Source organism: Diadema antillarum, unplaced genomic scaffold (assembly GCF_040938485.1).
Source record: "Diadema antillarum isolate AM-2024a unplaced genomic scaffold, OU_Dant_1.0 seq00000112_RagTag, whole genome shotgun sequence".
In the NCBI taxonomy this organism is placed as follows: domain Eukaryota; kingdom Metazoa; phylum Echinodermata; class Echinoidea; order Diadematoida; family Diadematidae; genus Diadema; species Diadema antillarum.
The window spans coordinates 1,346,019-1,368,883 of record NW_027271196.1 but is presented as its reverse complement, the minus strand read 5'-3'; the positions used below and the strand labels follow the sequence as shown (position 1 = coordinate 1,368,883).

Sequence of the window (22,865 nt, the reverse complement as noted above, 5' to 3'; positions counted from 1 at the left end):
ATATACATGTTGTTTTTTTAATGTACATTGGTACACATAGGAAACTCAAACAAACAGAACAGTACATGCAAATGTAACTGATACAATCGAGTTCTGGTTCCACATGTTTTCAGAATATATATGACATTGTGTACTCCTACAATATAATTCCAATCACATACATTGATGACGAAATAACCTTATTATTTCGTTAATCTTCAGAATTATTCTCAGTTTCGAGGAGATTGTCCTGTCTTCGATAAAAAAAAAAGTAACCCCCCCCCCCACACACACAAAACCACCTGTTGGCCTTGTAAAAGGGGAAAGGGTTTAGAGGGGCGGATCCAGTATTCCGTAAAAGGGGGGGGGGGGGTGCAAGAAAAAAAAAGGCTTTAGAACAATTTTTTGGTGCCACCAAAGAGATTCTATAATTTCTTTGGGTGCCACTATAAATTAAAAAAGAAATTGGGGCGCACAAGCACCCCTTTCATTCTCTTTTATCTTATATTATTCTTTTGTTTTAAGAAAAAATAAAGGGGCGCACCCGGTGCCACCCTCCCCCCCCCCCATCCGCCACTGATTTATCGTTTTAATCACATTTTCGACAAAGAAATGGATATATAAGGTTATTTCGATTCTATAAAACCCCATATAAGAGAGTTACTTGAGGGGCAATGTACACAGTTATCACTTGTGTCTCGCCCCATAGATTGAGACTCCTAACGCGAATATGCGCGAAACTCCTCAACAAAAATTTCAATACTTTATTCTTGTCCTATATTTGATAAAATCTGATTGATGGCATGGAGTGTCATGTCATTGAAGCTCTGTGACCCAATCAATTTTTTCCACAAATCAGCAGTGCTTTTATCTCAACTTGGGCCATTCTCTTTGGGAATAACAATTTTAAACTTGCGGGAAAAAAAAAAACAACAACCACCAAACACAAAAGAAGATTTTGAACCATCCGTATCACCCATACATACATGCATGCGATAAATTAAAGGGATGGTGTAGTTTTGGGGCTTTGGCTTTACTACCTGTCTCTGAGATAATGAGAAACGTCATTAGATCATTATGAAAAAACATACAATACTAATAGAAATTCAAAGTTTATTCGATGAAAATTGATTTTGAGCAAATACATAGTACGTGGTCCTAATACAAGAGGTGAGACCCACTTTTATTAGAACCACTTTGTTTTACTTAAAAAATGATATCTCTACCTTTTCAACAACAATTCAACGGAATCATCAGTCTTTGAATTACTCTTAGAATTGAGTGCTCGTTAATATTTCATAACCTCGGAAAAAGTTAAGATCTGAATCCGCCATGTAGATTATGGATTCGGACAGCTGCTATAGGGCGTGGTCCGTGGACCATTTGAACAGTGGTGGTAGTGGTAGGGCCGGTTGTAGGAGTGGTGGTACTGTAAAGCCAAGAAAGTACCGGGGTGGGGTTGTAATTAAAAGCCAGCGACTGTCGCGACAAAAAAAAGATAAATAAATAAATAAATAAATAATGTGTGAACGATCCTTGCCAATTATTATGCTGAAGGGCCTTTCACATAGCGCCAATTACTGCTCAGTATTGAACAGCAGGCGTTCTCATTGCTATTCTGGGCTGTGATGGTTATACAGGTGGATTGATCAGACAGTCGCTTCAATCTGCCGTAAACATTACGTCACTTCTGCCGTAAACATTACGTCATTTCCCAACTTTAGACGAACTCGTGACTGTATACTCGTATCGCATACTGACCGCTACCCTGGAAGAATTTTGCTGTATACGAGGGGAGCTGCTTGCGCTTGTCGCCCCCGCCAAGCCGCCGGGCCGCCAGTAGCTGGGTGTCACAATTGTTCTACACTCAGGCCCGGACCCGACTCCCGTGTCAGACCCATGTACTCAGGTACTCTGTTTCAAGACGAATGTTGGTAAGACTGGTTCGCTCTTATTCAACGTATTTTTGTTAATATACCAATAGATTATCTGTAATTCATACTAATTAGACTGTCTACCTGTCGAAGTAAATCCTGATAGGGATCGATCGGCAGTGTAATACCGTTGGGCGTATGGTGGGGTTAACCGCACAGTTGTGTGTGTGTGGCAGCGCTCTGTGTGTGGCAGCGCTCTATATAGGTGGGGTGAAGGGTAACCAGCCCGAATACTGTATTTACTTATTGTGTACAAGGAGCGCCCCGGGGATAGGTAAAGAGTTACCTTCTGAGTTTGAGCATGGATGTACCTCTACCTCCTTTTGGTTTGAGCGCGAAGTGGGCTGCAGTGCACCTAAACTGACACGATATTTCATGCTTTAGATTTTACTTTGTTATGTACAATTACAGTTATTATATTACTTTGTTATTTTTCAATTACCTAAACTAAACTGACACAATATTTCATGCTTTAGATTTTACTTTGTTATGTCTCAATTACAGAGGTGATAAATCGGGGGGGGGGGGGGGGGGGGGGGGGGGGGGGGGGGGGGGAAGGGCCCCCTTTTTTTGCACCTGAACCTAGGAATACATAACCACTTTGCCCCTCCCCCTGGGGCCAACCCTGGGGCGTTCTGTTATAACCCCTGTGTGCTACGTTATTCTGAGACACGAAGGTAGTCAAGCTTTGAGAAAGAATTCTGCTTTTCCAATTTGTATAACTTCAGATACCGGTACAAATTTCTGTTAAGATGGACATATAAATAGTAAGCAAAGTTAAAGAGGAATGCCAAACTTTGCCTCGATATAATTTGTATGAAAAATCTATTTTCAATTTGTCTTCTGAATGACCAGTTGCTACATTACTGTAAATTCATTACTTTTGCACATAAAACCGTGACAGAAACTTACAATGACCAATTGGGAGGCTTACTCCATAGATGCTGGGGATGCTTTCTGCTGTTCAAAGGCAACTGCCACCATCAGCCAATTGACTTTTGGGCCTGCACTTGCAGGCCCAATATCATCACTATCACCATCATCGGATAGATTACCACTGCTTCTCTGAGAAGTGAACCTTTTTGCCACATGATATTCACTCTTTGTAGGTGATATAATGAAGTGATGATTAAGTCATGTGGTGCAGCTATACTCCAAAGATGACAGGCAGGTAAAAACCCTCTAAACAATCTTCAACTTCCCGTTGTTTGTGATGAAAGTTGTAGGAAAAGTAAAAAAAAAAAAAAAAGACAGCAAGACAAAATTCCTCAGCAGTGGAAATAGAGCGCAAGTTTTGATTTTTCACATATAACCGAAGCTCTGCCCCAATGTCTTTGTCAACCGGATCTTTTCCATGACTAGTAGCACTGAAGTTCCACACTACATTGTAGGTCAATGTTGTGTTTCTCTATCAACATAGGTAGGACACTGATAACAAATCTATTTTGAATTGGCTTGCAGGACCATCTAACCATATTTTGACCAATTCACTTCACTGCTGACCGTCATGACCATTGACAGAAGCTCATCCACAAAAACTACAGTGTACAACATCATACTGTTTTGTCATGGTCTAAGTAGGCCTCATCATTGATGATGATAATTTTCTCCTGGGGCCACAATATTGATGTATAGAGAGCTATTTGCACCTGATTCCAAATGGCAGATTGGACTTCATCTTAACTGGAGCATGAATGATTCTCAGGGAAGTCAATTTGGAGGACAGCAAAATCTGTAGGAAGATTTGAAGCCATTTCTTGTCATATTCATACAATGTAACTCGCTGATTGTTGTCTCTTTATGAAGCAATCTTCCAAGAACTTCACAGAAGTGGAGCTGACATACAGTGCAAGTAGTTGTAAATTTCATGAAGAATTCCTGATGCATTATACTTCAATTTTGTTGACGAGGTGGCCACCCACCTCCTACCATTTTATTTATTGACCAACCAAACGGAAATTGACAATTCGAGTTATTTGTAGCTATATATTACTTATTATAAAACTACTTATTTACTAATTGACATAAACCATTTACCTTAATTGGGCAAATTAAACATTTTACATAATTAGCATCAAGGTAGATTTAAAAAAAAAATCTCAATCATCTGTTCTTTAATTTTTTCAAATTTGTAAACTGTGACTGGTGTGACACAATTGTTCTGGTGTTTTTCACAATGAAGGGGTTTACAATTTATGGAAATCTTACTCTCTGGTATGATTGAGGACTCTGAGATCCTCATTATTTACCAGCTACAATTCATACAGTCTACTACTTTTTAAGCAATCTAAAATATACACATATTTTTGTGACTCGCGTGACACATTTCGAGGGTGTCTTCAATCTAAAATATTGTCAAGCTCATTACATATAAATGAAAAAAATCAACTTGATATGGAAAAATGGGTATAAAATTAGGGCTTATGTGAAAAAAATATGAATCTATAGATAAAAGAACATGCCTTAAATAGGGAAATCAAAAAAAGTACCAAAGAGGCCTCAGTTTTGTAGTAAATGTGATCTTTGTTCTGGGAGGTGTAACTCGGCTGTTAGAAAGTGAAAAGATGTAAAAAAATTAGATTTACACCCTTTGAACATACCTACCCAAATATAAATACTTTTTCATAATTGCTTGAACTTGAAATTTTAAGGTCCTGGTGTCTAGTTACATGGAATGGCTGTTCTGGTTTTAGATTTGAAATGAATATACAAAACTTAGGGTATATACAATTTGAAAAGAAATAGAGTAGGTAGAGTGTATGTTTAAACATCAGCTGCACTGTAGGTGATGATGTAATGTATATGCTTTTTAGGGAATAATTTTCCAACTCAAATTTGATTAGCAATTTCAGCTGATGAACAAATTGTTCAAATTTCAAATGGTATCTTGCACACTTCTATGGAAGAAAACTGCTTCACAAAAGATAGTTTGTGTAGCAGTGTTGTAAAAATGCATAGCAAATTGCCATGCGATACCAGGAAAATTATTCCCTGCTTTAAAACAACTTCTAGTATGTAAGAGGAACATTCAAATGTAAGTATCGTATCTGCCTAGACACTGAACTCCATGGATATTGTAGTGCTGAACTAAAGTCCATTACTGTAAAAGTGGTTTCTTTCGCGGTGGTTTTATTTTCGCGCTTTTCGCGCTTTGAGGTTGAACCGCGAATTTAACATCACGCGAAAATGTTTTGAACTTGTCGCTTGTACAACGCTATCATTGCCGACCGCGAATTTAAACACATGCGAAAAAGTCTGAACCGATGGAAACCGCGAAAGTTTCTGTACGCGAACGAAACCACTTTTACAGTAGTTGAAATCCGGCCCAGTGCAAACATTGCAATATGATACAAGATGTGTTAATTTTGCGTCTCCCTGTTTATCTGCATTGTGAAAATGGATCCTGATGATGGAAGTGTACAATGTACCAAAGTGGCCCTTTTGAAAAATAAAATAGCTTAACAAGGAGAAGGGTACCCATATTACATGCAAGACTATAATGTACAACTTGTATTGATTTCTTATCATCTGTATGTTGATCACAGCTAATTGGATGAGTTTTTGATTTCTTTTTTTTTTCCCCCATTTTTCTTCTTCTTTATAGATCTGGTACAGCTTGAAGATGAAGCTATTTGCCATCACCACTCTCCTAGTTGCTGTGTCGTCAGCCAATGCTCAGTCAGCTTGCTGTGCACCCCTGCAGTACATGGCAGGAATCGGTAAGTGGAGCTTGTATGTGAATCACTTTGAAGGGATGGTGTGGTTTTGGTTGAGGTAGGAGATTCAGATTTGGATTTTTATGCATGATGATTACAAACCACCTAAATATGAAACATTAGAGAGCATGCAATTTTAAGAGAAATTCAAAGTTCATTTGATGAAAATTGGTTTTGAAAGGCTGAGATATCCAAACACAAAATAAATCAAAGTAGTACTAATGAACAGTGTGTCCCACCTTTAATTAGGACCACTTTTCCCACCTTTTAATAGGGCTTCTTTGTTTTTGGATATCTCTGCCTTTTCAAACCAATTTTCATCCAAATAGTAAACTTTGAATTCCTCTTAAATATGCCCTTTCATATTTAGTTACAGAAACAGTCAAATTTATGATTGTAGGAAGATGTTCTAATGCATTTATAAGAAAACAACACTTTAGTACAGAGAATTTTTGAGAATTAACCATGTACTAGCAAGACATGGGTCTACTTCAAATACCAGCAGGATGTGTGCATACTGACTGTTCATTGCAACCCCTGATATATTCTGTCTATTTGAAGATTGGGTGTGATAAATCTTGTCACTCACAGATTTTTGCATTTCTTTAGAGTTTTCTTTGTAAAAAGTAGCATTAATTTTTATCCTCACTGTAATCATAGTTTTATGTTTACACTATATCAGAGACTCAGTCTTGGACCAAGCTGCACAGATTTTTAAAATGGAAAAGAGTTCTATAAACTACATTATTTGAGAAGAAATGCTCAAAACAGTTTTCTGCAAACAAGGTAATTTGATAATGCCGCCTTATAAATGAGGGATAAAAATATTACATGCCAACAATGAATTTGCTCTGACATCAGATCTCTGTTACCTACTGACAGAGTAATTTCTATCTTAAGTATCCTTTTATATCACATTATCTCTATGACGTTTACAAAAAGACAAACTTCAATATACTTATGTATATTCCAGTTGTTTCCATACAATAGTAATACCTGTCCAATTTGAATTCATTTAAGGTGATATTATGCAAATTTCAAGGACTTTGACTTATACTATATTTCTGCTTTTGAAAATGTGTTCATATTGTGTGCTTCAAATTGTAGGGACCTCCATGGGGCAGTATGAGTACTTCAAAGGCGGCTCTGGGTTGACTAGCTACATCTATGGCGCCTTTGACTTTTCTGCGATGACTTTCGGCTTTGGCATGTACATCGACTACATGAATGGGACGCAGATCTCTTTTCGAATAATCCAGAACTATACCACAGTAAGCGAACGCCAGTTAACCATATCTGTGCCAGTAAGGGCATTTGGATAGTGTGCTCACTGATAACAGGTTTTATGCCGCACCAATCAAGCAAACATACAATGTAGTGGCAATAACAATAAATTGCTTTTAATGAGACACTGGAAACCAACTGTGGTGAAGTATAAGTGGAGATGAATATTAACTGTTTACCGTACATGCTTTTCTAGTTGTAGTTGAATCTCGTATTACAGATAGTGTTTCTCTTTTTTCCCCCATTATGCATAATTTTTATGCTGTATGTCTCACTTAGCATTTAGGAGTGTGAATGTAATCTTGGCATATATACAGTCTACTCGTGCAGCAAAAATTGGATCATTTTTTAACCCCAAAGTCACTAATTGTAGAGTTTTATCGCAGGACGAGCTAATTCCATTCTTGTTAAGTTGAGATATTTTTTATTATAGCAGCCAAAAACAAAGAAATGATAAGAAAATACAGGATAACTTTAACCATAACTTCTTGAATATTCATTGTTGTGATACAAGTGAGATATTGCTGGAAAGGTTTAATTTTGCCGTATCTGCAGGGGAGTGAGTTTCTACAATGTACTTTTCAAGGCTTGTTAATACAGTTTTGACCATATTTTTGCCTTTTATTTAGATTTCAAGCAGTGTTAATAAGTGTTATCCTTTATCCACCAGATTGTCTTACTATTGCTGACAAACATATATCCTCCTTGGCAGAGGTAATATTAGTTACCCCCTGCTTGTTCATGAAATATGGGCAAATATCTAAGGCCTGGTGCCATATTCCATGAGGCCGAAAGCCGAATCGAATATGGCACCAGACCATAGATATTTCCCATATTTTGTAAAAAAAGCAGGGGGTAAGGATTTTAGCTTTAAGTGTAAGTGCTAACCTTCTTCTGGCTGATTTCCTCTCGTGAATGATGTTGAAATCGCCAGCTGTCAGCCTAGCCATGTTGACCTTATGTCTCGCGAGCTGATTATGCGCGCATACGTACACGCACAGCTAGCTGTGTAATATCATGATGTCATATCACGGAATACGGAAAATATATTCAGTGGTTGGTCTGAGTGTGATTGACCAATGAGATTACAGAATTCATGATCACTAAAAATTAATAGATAATGGTAAATTATGGAAAGACATTTGATACTTTGCATGGTTAGCAGAACTTTTTGTGCACCATACAAAGGAATACATAATACGGTGTCATCACTTTGGCAGAAGAAATCTGGAAGTGGAAGGGGAGATATGAGCTGAGGGCCCCCTTTTTTTTTCTTTTTTTTTTTGGCTTGTTAGCTCATCAAACCCGGAAGTGCGCCCCCACTTTTGAAAATGCTCTGCCGGCCCTGCTTTGATTCTCATGTTTACTTTTGTTTCCTCTCCATCTCATTTCAATCTCTACCAATTCTCACCAGGACACTCAGTGGGCCATCTTTGATTCGTACAAGGTGTGTGTCAAGCAGCCCGCCTTCAAACCTGTGCCTACCAGATGCATTCCAGGTGAGTATACACTGCCCCAGGAGCGTGTGAGATGTGTGTGTCTAATGTGTGTGCTTGTGAAGAATTTGGAGCTCTTTTCCTGGACAGAAGATCTATAAGCATGGAATAGTTAACCCAATGCTTGGGAGAAGCACACATGCTGACACACTCTTCATTTTCATTTTGTTTCATTTTATATCTTATGTAAATTAGTTTTTATTTTATTGATTAATGTACACTGTAGTTCTACAGTCAGTTAGTTAGTTAGGTAGTCAGTGAGTTAGGTTGAGTAGTTTCTGTATGTGTGGAGGGATGAATTAAAAAAAAAATATTTGAATTGTTTGTGAGGTGTGTAGATGTTTCAGTTATGTACATATATTGTTGGTTTAGAATGTTTTATGTTTTATCTGTTTATTTATGTATTTTTTTTTTTGTCTACTTAGTTTTCTATACGAGTTGTTGATTGTTGCAGGAACTTCTCACCCAAGTCCTGCATTTTGATGTAGCCTTGAAGTGAATATTAACTACTGGAGTAACCAATTTTCAGATGGAGCTGTGCCTGTTGGTGATGGCATCATTGGAGGAGTGGATGGGATAACGGTCAGCTCCTTTTATTACTTTCCTGGACCCGATGACCCACGGCAAGGGATTGTGAATCTCGGGGTGCGGAAGACCAACAACTCAGGAATATGCACCCCTGTCAGCAGTCAATTCCAGGGTAGCCGCAGTGACATGCCTCTCGTAGGTCAGTGAGCCTAAGGTTTCCTTGTCAATGTATTGACCACCGACCCTCACTTGAAACCAGCTTGGATTCCAAAATTCTTCAGAGTACAAAACTGTATGTTATGTATATTTTTAGATTAATTCTGAACAGATGTAATTGCATGAGTGACAGCATGAAGCATTTTCCTTCCCTTTGTCCCTCTCCTTTCTTACATTCTCTCCCTTCACCACACCCTTTCTTACCATTTATCCTTTCCCTTCCCCATACTCCACCCCTTTCCAACACCCCTTCCTTCGCTTTACCCTTTCCCTTGTTCATACCCCTTTGTTTCACATAATCCATTCAATTTCCCACAACCTGTACTGACCTTTACCACCCCCTTTTCTTTGTTATACTCCCTCCCTTTTGTCATACCCCTCCCCTTCTCCATACCCAGGAATTCCGTAAAAGAGGGCACAAACAATGTTTCTGGTCCTACTTCTGGGTTTCATCTTATTTTTTTCCTTTTTATTTCTTTTGTTACGCCTCCGCCACGAAGTGGTGCTGGAGGCATTATGTTTTCGGGTTGTCCGTCCGTCCGTCCGTCCTTCCGTCCGTAATCAATTTTGTGGACAGCATAACTAAAAAACCAGTTGAGGTATCTAAAGGAAACTTGGCATGTATATGTATGAGTGAGTGAAGTTGTGCCTATCAACTTTTAGATGCACATGCTCAAGGTCAAAGGTCAAAAGGTCAAGGTCAAATGCTCAAAATTTCAATATTTCCCCCATATCCATGCAATGCCTGAAGTTATTTTCTTGAAACTTAGTGTATATATGAACTACCAAATTAAGATTCTCCAGAGAGAGTTTTGAGTCCCGAGGTCAAAGGTCAAGGGTCAAAGGTCAAGTCAAAAGGTTGAAATTTCATGTTTTTCTCCATATGGGTAATTCCATGGGGTTGGGACTGAAATTGTGACATACAAGTTGAAAATTCAAGTTGGGTAAATTGAAATTTCCTTTTTCCCCCTGATTTGTTACTCCCATTCTTCAACTTATTCCACTAGAAATCTGTTTATTACTTCGCACACTTTCAGTCAGCATGGGTAAACAGGTATGACAAAATACCTATGTTTATAAATACACGGACTTCATTTTTTGACATCCTCAATAATTATGCCTCCGCCACGAAGTGGTGCCGAAGGCATTATGTTTTCGGGTTGTCCGTCCGTCCGTCTGTACGTCCGTACGTCCGTCCGCTTTCGTTTACGCAATAACTTGAGTAATATTGACTGGAATTTTACCAAACTTGGTCAAAGTACAAAGTATGATGGGGCAATTATTTGATTAGATTTTGGGTGAAATCGGCCAAAGGTCAAAGGTCAAGGTCAAATCATGAAATTGTATCCGTTTACGCGATAACTCGAGACCGGATCAAGAAAATTTCACCAAACTTTGTCGGAGGATGACGTGTGATGGGGCAATTTAATACTTGATTAGTTTTTGAGTGAAATCGGACAGAGGTCAAAGGTCAAATATCAAGGTCAAATCATAAAATTTATCTGTTTACATAATAACTCAAAACTGGATGTAGCATCTTTCACCAAACTTAGTCCAAGGATGATGTATGATGGGACAATTAGTTGAGTAGATTTTAGTGACATTGGCAAGAGGTCAAAGGTCAAAAGGTCAAGGTCAAATGCTAAAAATGTTGCTATTTCCCCCATATCTATGCAATGCCCTAAGGTATTTTCTTGAAACTTAGTGTAGACATGTACTACTGCGTTAAGATTCTCCAGAGAGAGTTTCATGTCATAAGGTCAAAGGTCAAAAGGTCAGAGGTTAGGTGAAAATGTTGCAATATCACTTTTCTCGCAAATGGTTCAATGTATCTTCATGGAACTTGGTACATATGCATGTACTGACTGGCAGGGATTGTCTAGGGAAGTTAGGGGTCATGGGTCAATAGTGAGGGGGTCAAAGGTCAAGGTCAAATCCTCAAAATTTTACTATTTCCCTCATATACTAGTATATGCAATGCTTGCATTATTAGTTTAAAAACTTAACATATACATACATTACCTAATGGAGATTCTCCAGGAAATTTCCAGCCAGAAGGTAAAAGGTCAAAGGTTAAGGGTCAAAGACCAGGTTTCAATGCCCCCCCCCCCCCAAAAAAAAAAAAAAAAAAAAAAAAAATCTATTTTGTACTGTAATTACACTCTTTCTTCATACCTTGGAAATTACTCAATGCATTAAACTTATAAAAGGGTCCATCAGAAGTCAAGTAAAAATTCTCAATTCCCTAAATATGTGTACCTGCACTCTAAGACAATTATAGCAAACCCAGTTCAAGGAAAGTGAACATATTCAAGATATTTCTGACAAACCTGTCATTTCAGTATTTTGCCAGTTATGTGAAACTGTCATCACACATTGTGAAGACATTGTACTATACACCTATTGGGAGAATCATGCATTATGGCGGAGGCATCAGTCGCCATAGCGACATTTCTAGTTTAAACAACAAATAAAGAGGGGGCGTGTGCATGGTGTGCCCCCCCCCCCCCCCCCCCTCCTCAGGCCTCTGGATCCACCACTGATAGATACCCCTCCCTACCCCATGGGCTACCCACTTTTCCAATATCCCTTCCTTTCCAAACAACCCACCTTTCTCATGCCTCTTCCTTCCCCATACCCCCTTCCCCTGTTCCATGAAATTGCTTGAATAATCTTTATAGCATCTACCACATTCACATTTCAAGTTAATATTAAAAGTGTTTGGAAAAAGTTCCTTGCCTGAAATCATCATCTACTCCAAAGAATATCTAATTATCAGTGCAACACATGGTAATGCTCATATGTTCAACACCTTAATATTACCTGGTATGAAAATCATAATGCCACAAGAAGAGAGTGTTCATTAATTGCTGCAAGAAGAGAGTGTTCATAATGTATTCTTCTTGATTTTCAGCTGGCATGATGGAAATTTCAGGGTTTTCAAACGTGACTGTTGGCATTCCAGACCCTGGCAAGTGGTTTAATCTCCCCTCGTTCTGCAATGAGGTAAGTTTCATTAAGAAGGGATGGTAGAGGTTTTGTTGAGATGGGTATCCAGGTTTTAACTTTTTGCCCCGATAATTGGAAACCACTTTTATGAAATTTTAAGAGCATATAAAAAGGAATTAAAAGTGTATTTGATGGAAATTGGTTTGGAAATGTCTGAGATATCTCAAAACAAAGTAAAATAAAGTGGTCATGATAAAATGTTGGTCCCACTTTTTATTAGGGCCTCTTAGGGCCCCAAAACCAATTTTCTTCATATAATTTTCTAATTCCTCGTAAAATTGTATTCTCTTTGATATTTCATAAGTGGTCTATGATTTTCTCTCAAAATGTTAAAATATGAATCCTCATCTCAACAAAAGCCATACCATCCCTTTTATACTTACATGTACATCCTTCTGGCAGATTTTGACAGCTCATTGCTCTCAGTTTACAAACTTGTCATCACAATGAATTTGATGTAAATTGGGATGTTTTCTTGAACATGTAGGGATTCAGTAGATGCAGGGAGATTAGTATACTGTAAAAGTGGATATTTTCGCGTGACTAATTTTTCGCGCTTGGCCGGGTCGGAAGAGTTTCGCGTGTTTTTAATTCCGCGGAATCAAGACATCACGCACAGGCACATATGGCAAGCAAAAATATTCGCGTGCTTTTATTTTCGCGCTAGTTTCTGGTTGCGCGAAATGCGCGAAAATTTGAACACCGCGAAAATTTCCACTTTTACAGTAACACAGCAGTGAAAGTTTGCTTGAATAACACTGTCATGGTCTATCTAATAACTTTTTTTAAAAATGTGGTTAAATCTGTGTTAAACTTCTGAATGGGAACTTCACATCAACTTGCCATGTCACAAAAGTGCAGTAGAAGAACATGAAGGAATTGAAGAGTTTGTTCGCAAAAACCGATAAGTCCATATTTGCCAAATGGAGATATTTGCGATTAAAGGTCAAGAAAAATAAAGAGAATAATAAGGAAATGTTTGCTTCTTTTGACCATAACTTCAAACATGTACCTTTATGTGTAGTGACCAATGTACGTATCATTCAAAAGGTATTATTTTGTACTTTATGACAGAGACCGTACTTCAAAATCTTCAAAAATGGACTTATCGGTTTTTGCGAACAAACTCTTCAAATGCAAAAAGAATTTAGGTAAATGTTTTTTTTTTTTTTTCCGGGGAGATCCAAAAGAGCACTCAACCTACATGTAGCTCCTCCAAAGGGCATGGATATCTGTGTGTGTATATGCGTAAAATTTGTTTAACCTAACATGATTTCATCTAACTGTGTTTTCAATTTAATAACAAAAACAAAACAAAACAAAACGAAACCTTTCTTGACTCACTACTGCTTTTAAGTTTAGCTACAGTCACTCTCCATACCTTGAGAAGGACTCATAACTAAAGGACTCCTTTGAGATATTGAATTGTGGGAAATTCTTTGTATACAGTGTACTTCCTGTCATATGTCATTGTAATTTTGTCACATGAGAGAGTGTGTCAAGCAGAATTAATCACAACTTGTATATCTTAGAACACTTTAAACTTTCACCTTTTGTGTTTCACAATTTCATTGCTGCATTCACTGTTAGATGTTTTCTAAACTTCATATGGTGCTCTTTGTACGTACTTCCTCTTAAAACACATTGCTGTAGAATGTTGACTGAGAGTTTGGCACAAAGTGTATTTGGGCATACATGAAATTGCATTGGTAATCAGTTCACAAGAGATCTAATTATTACTTCCAAAAAAACATAATGGTTAACCCATTGAGGACAAGTCCCGAGTATACTCGGGCAGGTGTGTATGGGAAATGGGTGGTGTAGCAAAATCAGTCTGTCCTCAGTGGGTGAAAAGACTATGTATTGAGCTCTTTGTATTTCTTTTTTTTTTACGGAATTAAAATCTCATCCATTATACATATGTATAATATATATATATATATATATATATATATATATATATATATATATGTAATACCTTTTTTTTTTTCGTAGGATAATTTTGAAAAGAAATCGTGATAAATGTGTTCTTTTCTGCATCCTGGTAAAAAAAAAGAAGTTTGATTGACCTTGATAGACAAAAAAAAAAATGTATAACTTTCCATGTGCATTGATTTTACATTGATGCACTGTGTATGAATTTGATAGAATAATTATCCTACAATGACATGACTTCAAGCCTTGCATTTAAGCACAACACAACAACCTCCAATTTCAGTACCCAACCAGGGCCCTGTCTCATAAAGCTGTTTGTAAAGTTATGAACAACTTGCGAGTGACTGGTGATCAGTTCTTGTGCTGAATTATTGAAATTCTGATAAGTATAGCATATTAGAACTGATCGCCAGTCGCTCATAAGTTCGTAACTTTACAAACAGCTTTATGAAACACCCCCCCCCCCCCCCCCAGGAAACTCACCCAAAAATAGATTCTAGCTTTAATGGGCAATTTATAGCCCTGATAGTTTTGTTGCTGTGTAATAAGATAGCATGTCATGTGCTCTTGTGAAATATGAGTGATATGAAAGCCATTACTTCCTTGAATTCTAAAAAGTGTTCTATGTCTGTGCAGGCCATGTGAAGTGATCGGAAATGTTCTCTATGATGAACCTTTTAGACATTGATCTTTCAAATAATGATCATTATCTTGTAACTGTTATCAATGTTGTCAATATTGAGGTTTTGCTGATGACAACTCTCGAAAAAAAATATGTATTTGATGGGATATTTGAATGCCAATTTCTTTTCTATTTTTTAAGTATTGCAGGAAGCATTGTGTCTTCGGGTTGTCCATCTGTCCTTCCCTCCATTGCCCTTGATCATACCATCCATTTGTAAGCACTGGCAATCAGGCCAAAGTTTGGAAGTCTAGTGGGCACCGATGTCTGTCTAGTAATCAGGAGGTTATTGGGTCAAATTCGACTGGAGTATTATATGTATACCCGTGATTTTTATCATGGCTGCTACTAAAACACTGCCTGTGATTTTTATCATGACACTACTAATTTACTGTCTGTGATTTTTATCATGGCTACTACTAAAATACATGTACTGCCTGTGATTTTTATCATGGCTACTACCAGAACACTGAGTACTGTAAAAGTGGATATTTGCGTGCGACTAATTTTTCGCGCTTGGCCGGGTCTGAAGAGTTTCGCGTGTTTTTAATTCCGTGGAATCAAGACATCGTGCACAGGAACATATGGCAGGAAAAATTATTTGCGTGTTTTTATTTTCGCGCTAGTTTCTGGTTGCGTGAAATGCGCGAAAATTTCAACACTGCGAAAATTTCCACTTTTACAGTAATCAGTTGGGCAATGAATGAAATGAACCACCCACAAATCCCCCAGACTATAACAGTCTTTAATTGATTGAGCAAAGATTAGTAAATCTATAGCTAAAGATGATTTCATACATGTACTTGTATCTTGTATCTTCAAGCAGGACGGTCACATGTCTTCCAAGAGTGGTCAAGAGTTGCTGGACCTTGGCGACTTTATCATCCCCTCCCTCTTCTGAGACGAGGGGAAGAGGCTGCATTAAGGTAGAGATGGAGCTGGAATTGGAGCTGGAGGTGGCATGGTGTAGTTAATAAAGGGGCATTCCAAATGATTTTCGTAATTTCACGTCATGTAATACAGGGCTCGACACTAACGGTGGCCCGGGGCCACCAAAATTGAAAGTCGGGCCACCAAATTTCCAAAAAGGGCAAATTTGGTGGCCCGCCTTGGGCCACCAAATTTTTTTGAAAAGTACGTCAATTAATTCGTAACTTTTTAGCAGTTATATTTGTTTAAAGGATGGATGAAAAGGACTGAATGAGTGCCTGAGAGTGAGTGTTGCGAGTTTGTTGAGGTTTATTTATGAGTAGATGTATGTCCAACTTCCAATTCTTACTATGACTGGATAAAACTTAGATATTCGACTCATTAAAAATAAACCAGGACTTTTAATGTTTGTTTGTTTTTCGGGGCCACCAAATTTTTCTCTCGGGCCACCAAAATTTTGAAATTGAGGATTTTGGTGGCCCCATCGGGCCACCAAACAAAAAAGTTAGTGTCGAGCCCTGTGTAATACATAAATCGACAACTCCATGCATAGATTTGTGGAATTTTTTATGGTTCTTGAGCAGAGAAACAATACTTTGAAAAACCTTAGACAAATTACACTGAACTGAACAAGGATGATGACATAGGAGGTTCACATATTTCAGATATGTAGCAGTTTTTCCAGTACAATACCGCTTGCTTGTGAGTTCACCTATGTATAATCTATGAATGCCTTCTTCTTTTGTTCTGCTTCCTTGATCCCCAACTCATGCATTCTTATGGTGACTCTGCCATGTCATCATCCTTGTTCTTTGCAATTTGTTCTAAATTTTCAAAATGTTCTTATTCTTTATCCCAATTATTGTAGATTCTAAAACTCTGTCTTCAGTATAACTATTTTTACAGTTGTTCAAATGTAAAAATCAGAAAATCCTCCAGAGGCCTCCTTTAACGTATTGGCACAGATGTCATGTCATTGAATGGTGGCATCGAAAGGCATAATCTAGCCAAGTAAATCTTTATTGTGTTACAAGAGAGGTTGGATCAAATTGTGTCATTGGTACTCATATGAGTGTCTCCATCTAACATACTTGAAGTTAGGCCTATTTGTGTATGTATTTTGTTTCATTTGATTTTTACCCAGGGGATGGGCTCAGGCTGACTCTCTTGTATGTGTAACAGGGATCTTTGTTTGTTCATTTGTTTGCTTGCTTTCTTAAATTGTTTTTCAGGGTGATATCAACCGAACACCAATCTTGGCAAGTTATGGTTTATGTGTGTTCGGTGCAAGGGCACATAAAGTGTCTATTAAAATATATCTTTTATTTTAATACGTAGGAGACTGACATAAGATCGAGTAGTTTAAGATTGCGATCTTTAAGACCTCAAAGTTTTGCCAGTGTGACCACAAACTTCGTGCGAAACTTTCCACTCCAACTAGGGATTTTTCCCCCCACGCCCTCCAAACTTCTCGATCTCTTGCCAGTGTGACTGCACCTAGTGAAAAAAAAAAAAGATATCGAGTTGAGATGAGTCTCATTCTTTGTGTATTTGGGTAGACAAGAGGCTGATGTGTTGCTCCTGTATACCAGAGATGAAATCACCTTTTCTTTCCCTTCCCCTACCCATTAAAAAAAAAAGCAAAACAAAAACAAAAACAAAAACAAAGACAAAAACAGAAACAAAACAAGGAAAGCAAATTAGTTATGGCGAAGGAGCAAAAATCGTACTGTTGTTGTGATTGCTATAGTGTTATTGTTTGCTTTTGACTGCTTGTCACAAATGTATAAAACATTTCTGTACTCTGCTGTTTAGCTAGACGTGCTACAAAGGAAGAGAATGGAAAAAGGGGAGGTGAGCAATAGAGAATAATAATGTACACATAGATGTATAAGGACCTGCAAATTAATTTCTAGTACTGAGTTATATTTTTGACACCAGTCGTACTATGTATCTTTTCTTGTCTATCATGTATTTTGCACAGAAATGGATTCTGTGTACCAATATATGATAATCTCTTGTCACATGCAGAACATGGAAGAGAAATTTATAGTTTCTGTTTTTTTGGTTCTTTTTTCTTTCTTTTTTCGGTAGACTGTTGCTCATTGCCACATGCTTTGAACACTGTTGGCAAATTTCGATATTTATAAAGCTGAATTTGCACTCAAACACCTAACATTTTTTAAATAAGTTAATGTTTACACTACATTTCACTTACATGTTTTCTTTCTCTTTACATTCTATTCATGTATGTATTCATTTTTTCGTGGCTGAAGTTTATAATGAATCCATAAAAAAGTACTCTGTAATATGCAAGTTTTCTACACCTACTGCAGGTCGTAAGTCTTTCAGATAAATATTGTTATCAAAATAGTATTGTAATCGCATTTTATAGTTTTGATCATTCATCTGTATCTCATTCAATAAATTGTGTACAATTTTCTAGGAATGTTATCGTTGTCGACTGTGTATGCCTTTCTGAAGTCAGGGATGACATTGCCATCACGAATTTTTATACCCCCGCCAAACGAAGTTTGAAGGGGGTATATAGGAATCAGCGGACGGTCGGTCGGTCGGGCGGTCGGTCGGGCGGTCGGGCGGTCGGTCGGTCGGGCGGTCGGTCGGTCGGGCGGTCGGTCCGTTGCAAATCTTGCGTCGCGAACTACTTCCTCAGTTTTCAACCGATTCCCATAAAACTTGGCACAGATGTGTGCCTTGGGTTGTAGATGTGCAAGACGTATTTTGTGACAGTACCCAAAAGTACATTGCCATGGTAACGGCATATTATGGGCAAAAATGGGTACAACTCCTCCCACAGTTTTTGATCAATTTTTATGAAATTAGGTACAGATGTTCATCTGAATATGTTAATGTGCAAGACACATATTTCTGCAGTGACAAAAAGTGCGTTGCCATGGCAATGGCATGTTATTGGTAAAATATAGGGCAAAATGCTTCATGGCAAAACTGCTTCATCAGTGTTCTTCCAATTCTCATGGAATTCATATTGAATGTTTGTCTTAGGATATAGGTCAGCATGACACATTTCTTGATAGTGACAAAAAGTATGTTGCCATGGTAACAGCTCACATATTATGAGCCAAAATGATGGAAAATTTTGTTTTGCAAACTACTTCCTCAGTTTTTGCCCAATTTCCATGAAACTTGGTACAGATGTGTGCCTTTGGTTGTAGATGTGCAAGACGCATTTTTTGACAGTACCCGAAAGTACGTTGCCATGGTAACGGCATATTAATGGCAGAAGATCAAGGAAAGATCTTGCGGATTTAACTACTTCCTCAGTTTTTTGACCAAAGCTTATGAAATGTGGCACACACCTTGATCTTGGTGGGAAGATGTGGAAGACATATTTTTCGGACGTGTCGGAAGCTGCGTTGCCATGGTAACGGCATATAAATGGCAGAAGATCAAGGAAAGATCTTGCGGATTGAACTACTTCCTCTGTATTCGACTGAAGCTCATGAAATGTGGCACACACATTGGTCTTGGTGGGAAGATGTGCAAGACATATTTTTTGGACGTGTCGGAAGCTGCGTTGCCATGGTAACGGCATATCAATGGCGGAAGATCAAGGAAAGATCTTGTGGATTGAACTACTTCCTCAGTTTTTGACAAGAGCTTATGAAATGTGGCACACACAATAGTCTTGGTGGGAAGATGTGCAAGACATATTTTTCGGACGTGTCGGAAGCTGCGTTGCCATGGTAACGGCATTTAAATGGCAGAAGATCAAGGAAAGATCATTCCTTGGGTAAGACTGTCGTCACGGGGCGGGGGTATTAATCACCTTAAGTGATATTTCTAGTTAAGAACTTGGTTGACCTCTGACACAAAGTTTGATATGACCACGATCGTCATTAAATAGTGATAGACTCATCAGAACCAGATTTTTTTTTTGACTTGACGACGTGCATGTTGTTACATGTTACCCCGATGTCATGAATGCCACAAAATGAGAGGGAATATATTTAACTCCCTGCATGCATGGCACATTCTTTTATGTTGGGGGGGGGGGGGCGAAGGGGAGGGAGAATACATGTTTGACAACATTAATGTGTGCCCAAAAAGTGAATCGATCGGCACTGTCATGTGAAGGGCTGTTTCTATGAGTGAATGATAAAAAGGTGTGTGCGAGTGTAGCTTTGTGTGTTACTTTGTTGCAATAGTAACAATTTATAATATTGCCTTTGTCTTGTTTGAACGGCAGTGACTTAATACCATTAAAAAGGAGTGTGCGTGGTGTGTGTGTGTGTGTGTGTGTGTGTGTGTGCACCTTTGTGTAATTGTGTGCACCATCAGTCGCATATATACACAGTGCACTAATTTGGATTGGTAGGAAATGACGAGTTACAGAGCGCGTCGCTCCAGTGTGAAAGAAATCTGACAAGAAAGTAGGAATACTGATATTGATGTAAACAAGGAAGTTATCTCACGTGATGCGATTATGCCGTCAACTCGCAACTCTCCCATTTGTTTGTGCGCAAATATAGCATTAATGACATTTACATTTTCCTTTAAAAAATGTCGCCCTTGCAGCGATATTACAGCACGACAAAACTTATTTTCATGTTACTGGTATGCTTAACAAAAATAATTATTTCATTGACAATGCAAGTTATGTTCACATTTTGGGTTAGCTGCATTCCAATATCTTTTGATGAGCATAAAATGATAATAATTGATGATAATTATAATAATATGTGCTGATATTGCTAGCACCTTCGCAATGTTTGACAGATGATGCAGGGGCAGATCCAGGAATTCTGTAAAGGGGGGGGGGGCGTGACTAATATTTCTGGCGCCACTTCCGGGTTTCATTTCATTTTTTCCTTTTTATTTCTTTTGTTTTCAACGAAAAATAAGGGGGGGGGGGGGCGTGCGCCGGTTGCGCCCCCCCCCCCCCCCCCCCCCCCCCTCTGGATCCGCCACTGGATGATGTTACGGCGTATCCAAGATAATATATGCGGAAAATAGAACAATAACATGTATCACATAATTAAGATATTCATTGCACCACATGAGTGATGTTGAGCGTATCATGAATCCACACAAGTCATAGTTCTTTTAAGCAAGTTAGAACGTTATGAGGAATCACACCTTGATATTTTGGTATTAAAGGCGAGTGTTTCTACTCAAAAACTTACTCGTTCACTTTAAGCAGTAAATTCTCCATGACCACTTCAGTGTGAAAAAAATAATTCCTCTTCCTTTATTCTAAATATACACGTCCAGGAAATGTTACCCATCACAAAACGAGGAAGTGAGATTGCCTATATGACTGCAAATTTGTTAGCATATGGTTAGTAGTATGCTTCATCAATAAAAATCCTCGTATTAGGCTGCTGTGTATCAACGCTTCCTTGTTTGTATTCAGCTTATGCCGTTAGGTCTGTCCTTGTACGTTCCAAATTAGGCCTACATAGAAACTTAAAAGATGAATTTTAAATTCCCCATAATTAAAACATCTTCACGGTCTTGTAGCTCACAACCCACGTTAACTCAATCAATATGGGAGATGCATAGTATCTTACTATATTTAGAAATGACGCATTGCAGATCAGTCTCACTCATGATATTATTATACATTGTATTCTCCTGTCAACATCAGCGGCATTACGGTTAAATCCGCTTTAAAAAAAAAATCGCGGAAAATTGCCACCCCGTGGTGCATGGCGGTCGGTATATCAGGACGAGAGTTTTTCGGAATTTGTGGCTACTCCCCTAAGAAAATGTACAGTACTATACTATTTAAAATAATCAATCCTTTCCTCCTCGGAATCCATAATTACGAAGAGCCTCTCAGCACAAGGTGTATTTGTTTACTGCGCTATAATTCAGACTTACAAATACACGTTAATACTGTATACCGTAGTGGAAAATGCTGATAATGTACAGCCTACCCTTCACTGAGGTATGACATTCGGTTACAGTTTGTTATTCCGAAGGTTCGTTAATCCGAAAATGAAACATTCCGAAATTTCGTTACGGATCCCATTTCATTTTCGGATCAACGAACCTTCGGAATAACGAACCTTATATCATTTTCGGATTAACGAACCTTCGGAAGAACGAACCCAATTTCATTTTCGGATAAAAAAGGCCTTCGGAATAGCGAACCTTATTTCATTTTCAGATTAACGAACCTTCGGAATAACGAATCTTCGGTATAACGACACAGGTGTTCGGATTAACGAACCTTTTTTTTTCATTTTCGGATTAACGAACCTTCGGAATAACGAACAGCAGCACCCTGACATCCTGCCACACCAAAAGATCTATAAATTATGCCACAGACACTTCTGCCGAGCAAACATTCTGTTAACCTGAGGAGATGTCTAAAGCTTCGAAACATCTGGCCTCCAAAGAAATCCATTGTTATCATTGATTCTATCACCTATATGTAACAATGATAATAAGAGCAGGAGCGGATCCAGGGATTCTGTAAAGATGGGGCGCCTTTACAAAATTAAAGGGGGCGCATGCCCCCCACCTTCTTCTTTTTATTTCTTTTGTTCTTAAAAAAAAAAATAAGGGGGGGGGGGGGGACGCCCGGTGCACACCTGCCTGGATCCGCCACTGTGAGAGAGTATAGTTATCATTAATGGCAGTAGTACTAGGTCGTAGTATTACTAATCATAACAATAATAATTATACTAATAATGATGATCGTGATGAGATCATTATAATGATAATAATAATTATAATAGTGATAAATGATAATGGCATTAATAAACAATCTTTGGTATCGCATACCTTCAGTCAGTGTCAGTAACAATGATCAGATGCGCTTGTCACAATTAAACCGTATCTATATGACAAGGTTAAAACGAATATATTATTCTCACATCACCATTATGATCAGAAAGCTGTCAGTTTTAGGAGCTGTTAAGACAAAAGATAAAAATCTTTCTATTCATTACAGATCACGCGTTGCTGCTTACACTCCTCTCTTCAACTGACATATAGTGCTGGACTGTAACTTGCCCTTTGATATTGAGTCGCGTTTTTACTTTCGGTTGCAATTAGAGCCCGTCAACATAAGTTTGATATCGGAAAGCCTACACAAATCTCGAGGAGTCCTTCGTGTTCATGTAGTCTTGTGCTTCGAATTCCACTTGAAAAATTAATATGACAT

General features: G+C 38.2%; 1 protein-coding gene across 2 annotated transcripts; it reads left to right on the top strand.

The window, feature by feature from the left end:
• The first annotated feature begins 1,816 nt into the window (after window positions 1–1,816).
• LOC139727038 (development-specific protein LVN1.2-like) lies at window positions 1,817–15,754 on the top strand. 2 transcript variants are annotated; one of them, XM_071638019.1, is made up of 7 exons: window positions 1,817–1,913; window positions 5,518–5,632; window positions 6,737–6,900; window positions 8,328–8,412; window positions 8,939–9,136; window positions 12,068–12,159; window positions 15,606–15,754. In XM_071638019.1, the coding sequence occupies exons 1-7, from the start codon at window positions 1,908–1,910 to the stop codon at window positions 15,678–15,680; spliced, it is 735 nt and encodes a 244-aa protein (XP_071494120.1). In that variant the 5' UTR covers window positions 1,817–1,907; the 3' UTR covers window positions 15,681–15,754. The 2 variants fall into 2 exon arrangements, with proteins under 2 accessions (XP_071494120.1, XP_071494119.1); XM_071638018.1 differs by having other exon boundaries at window positions 15,603–15,754.
• Window positions 15,755–22,865: the final 7,111 nt, after the last annotated feature.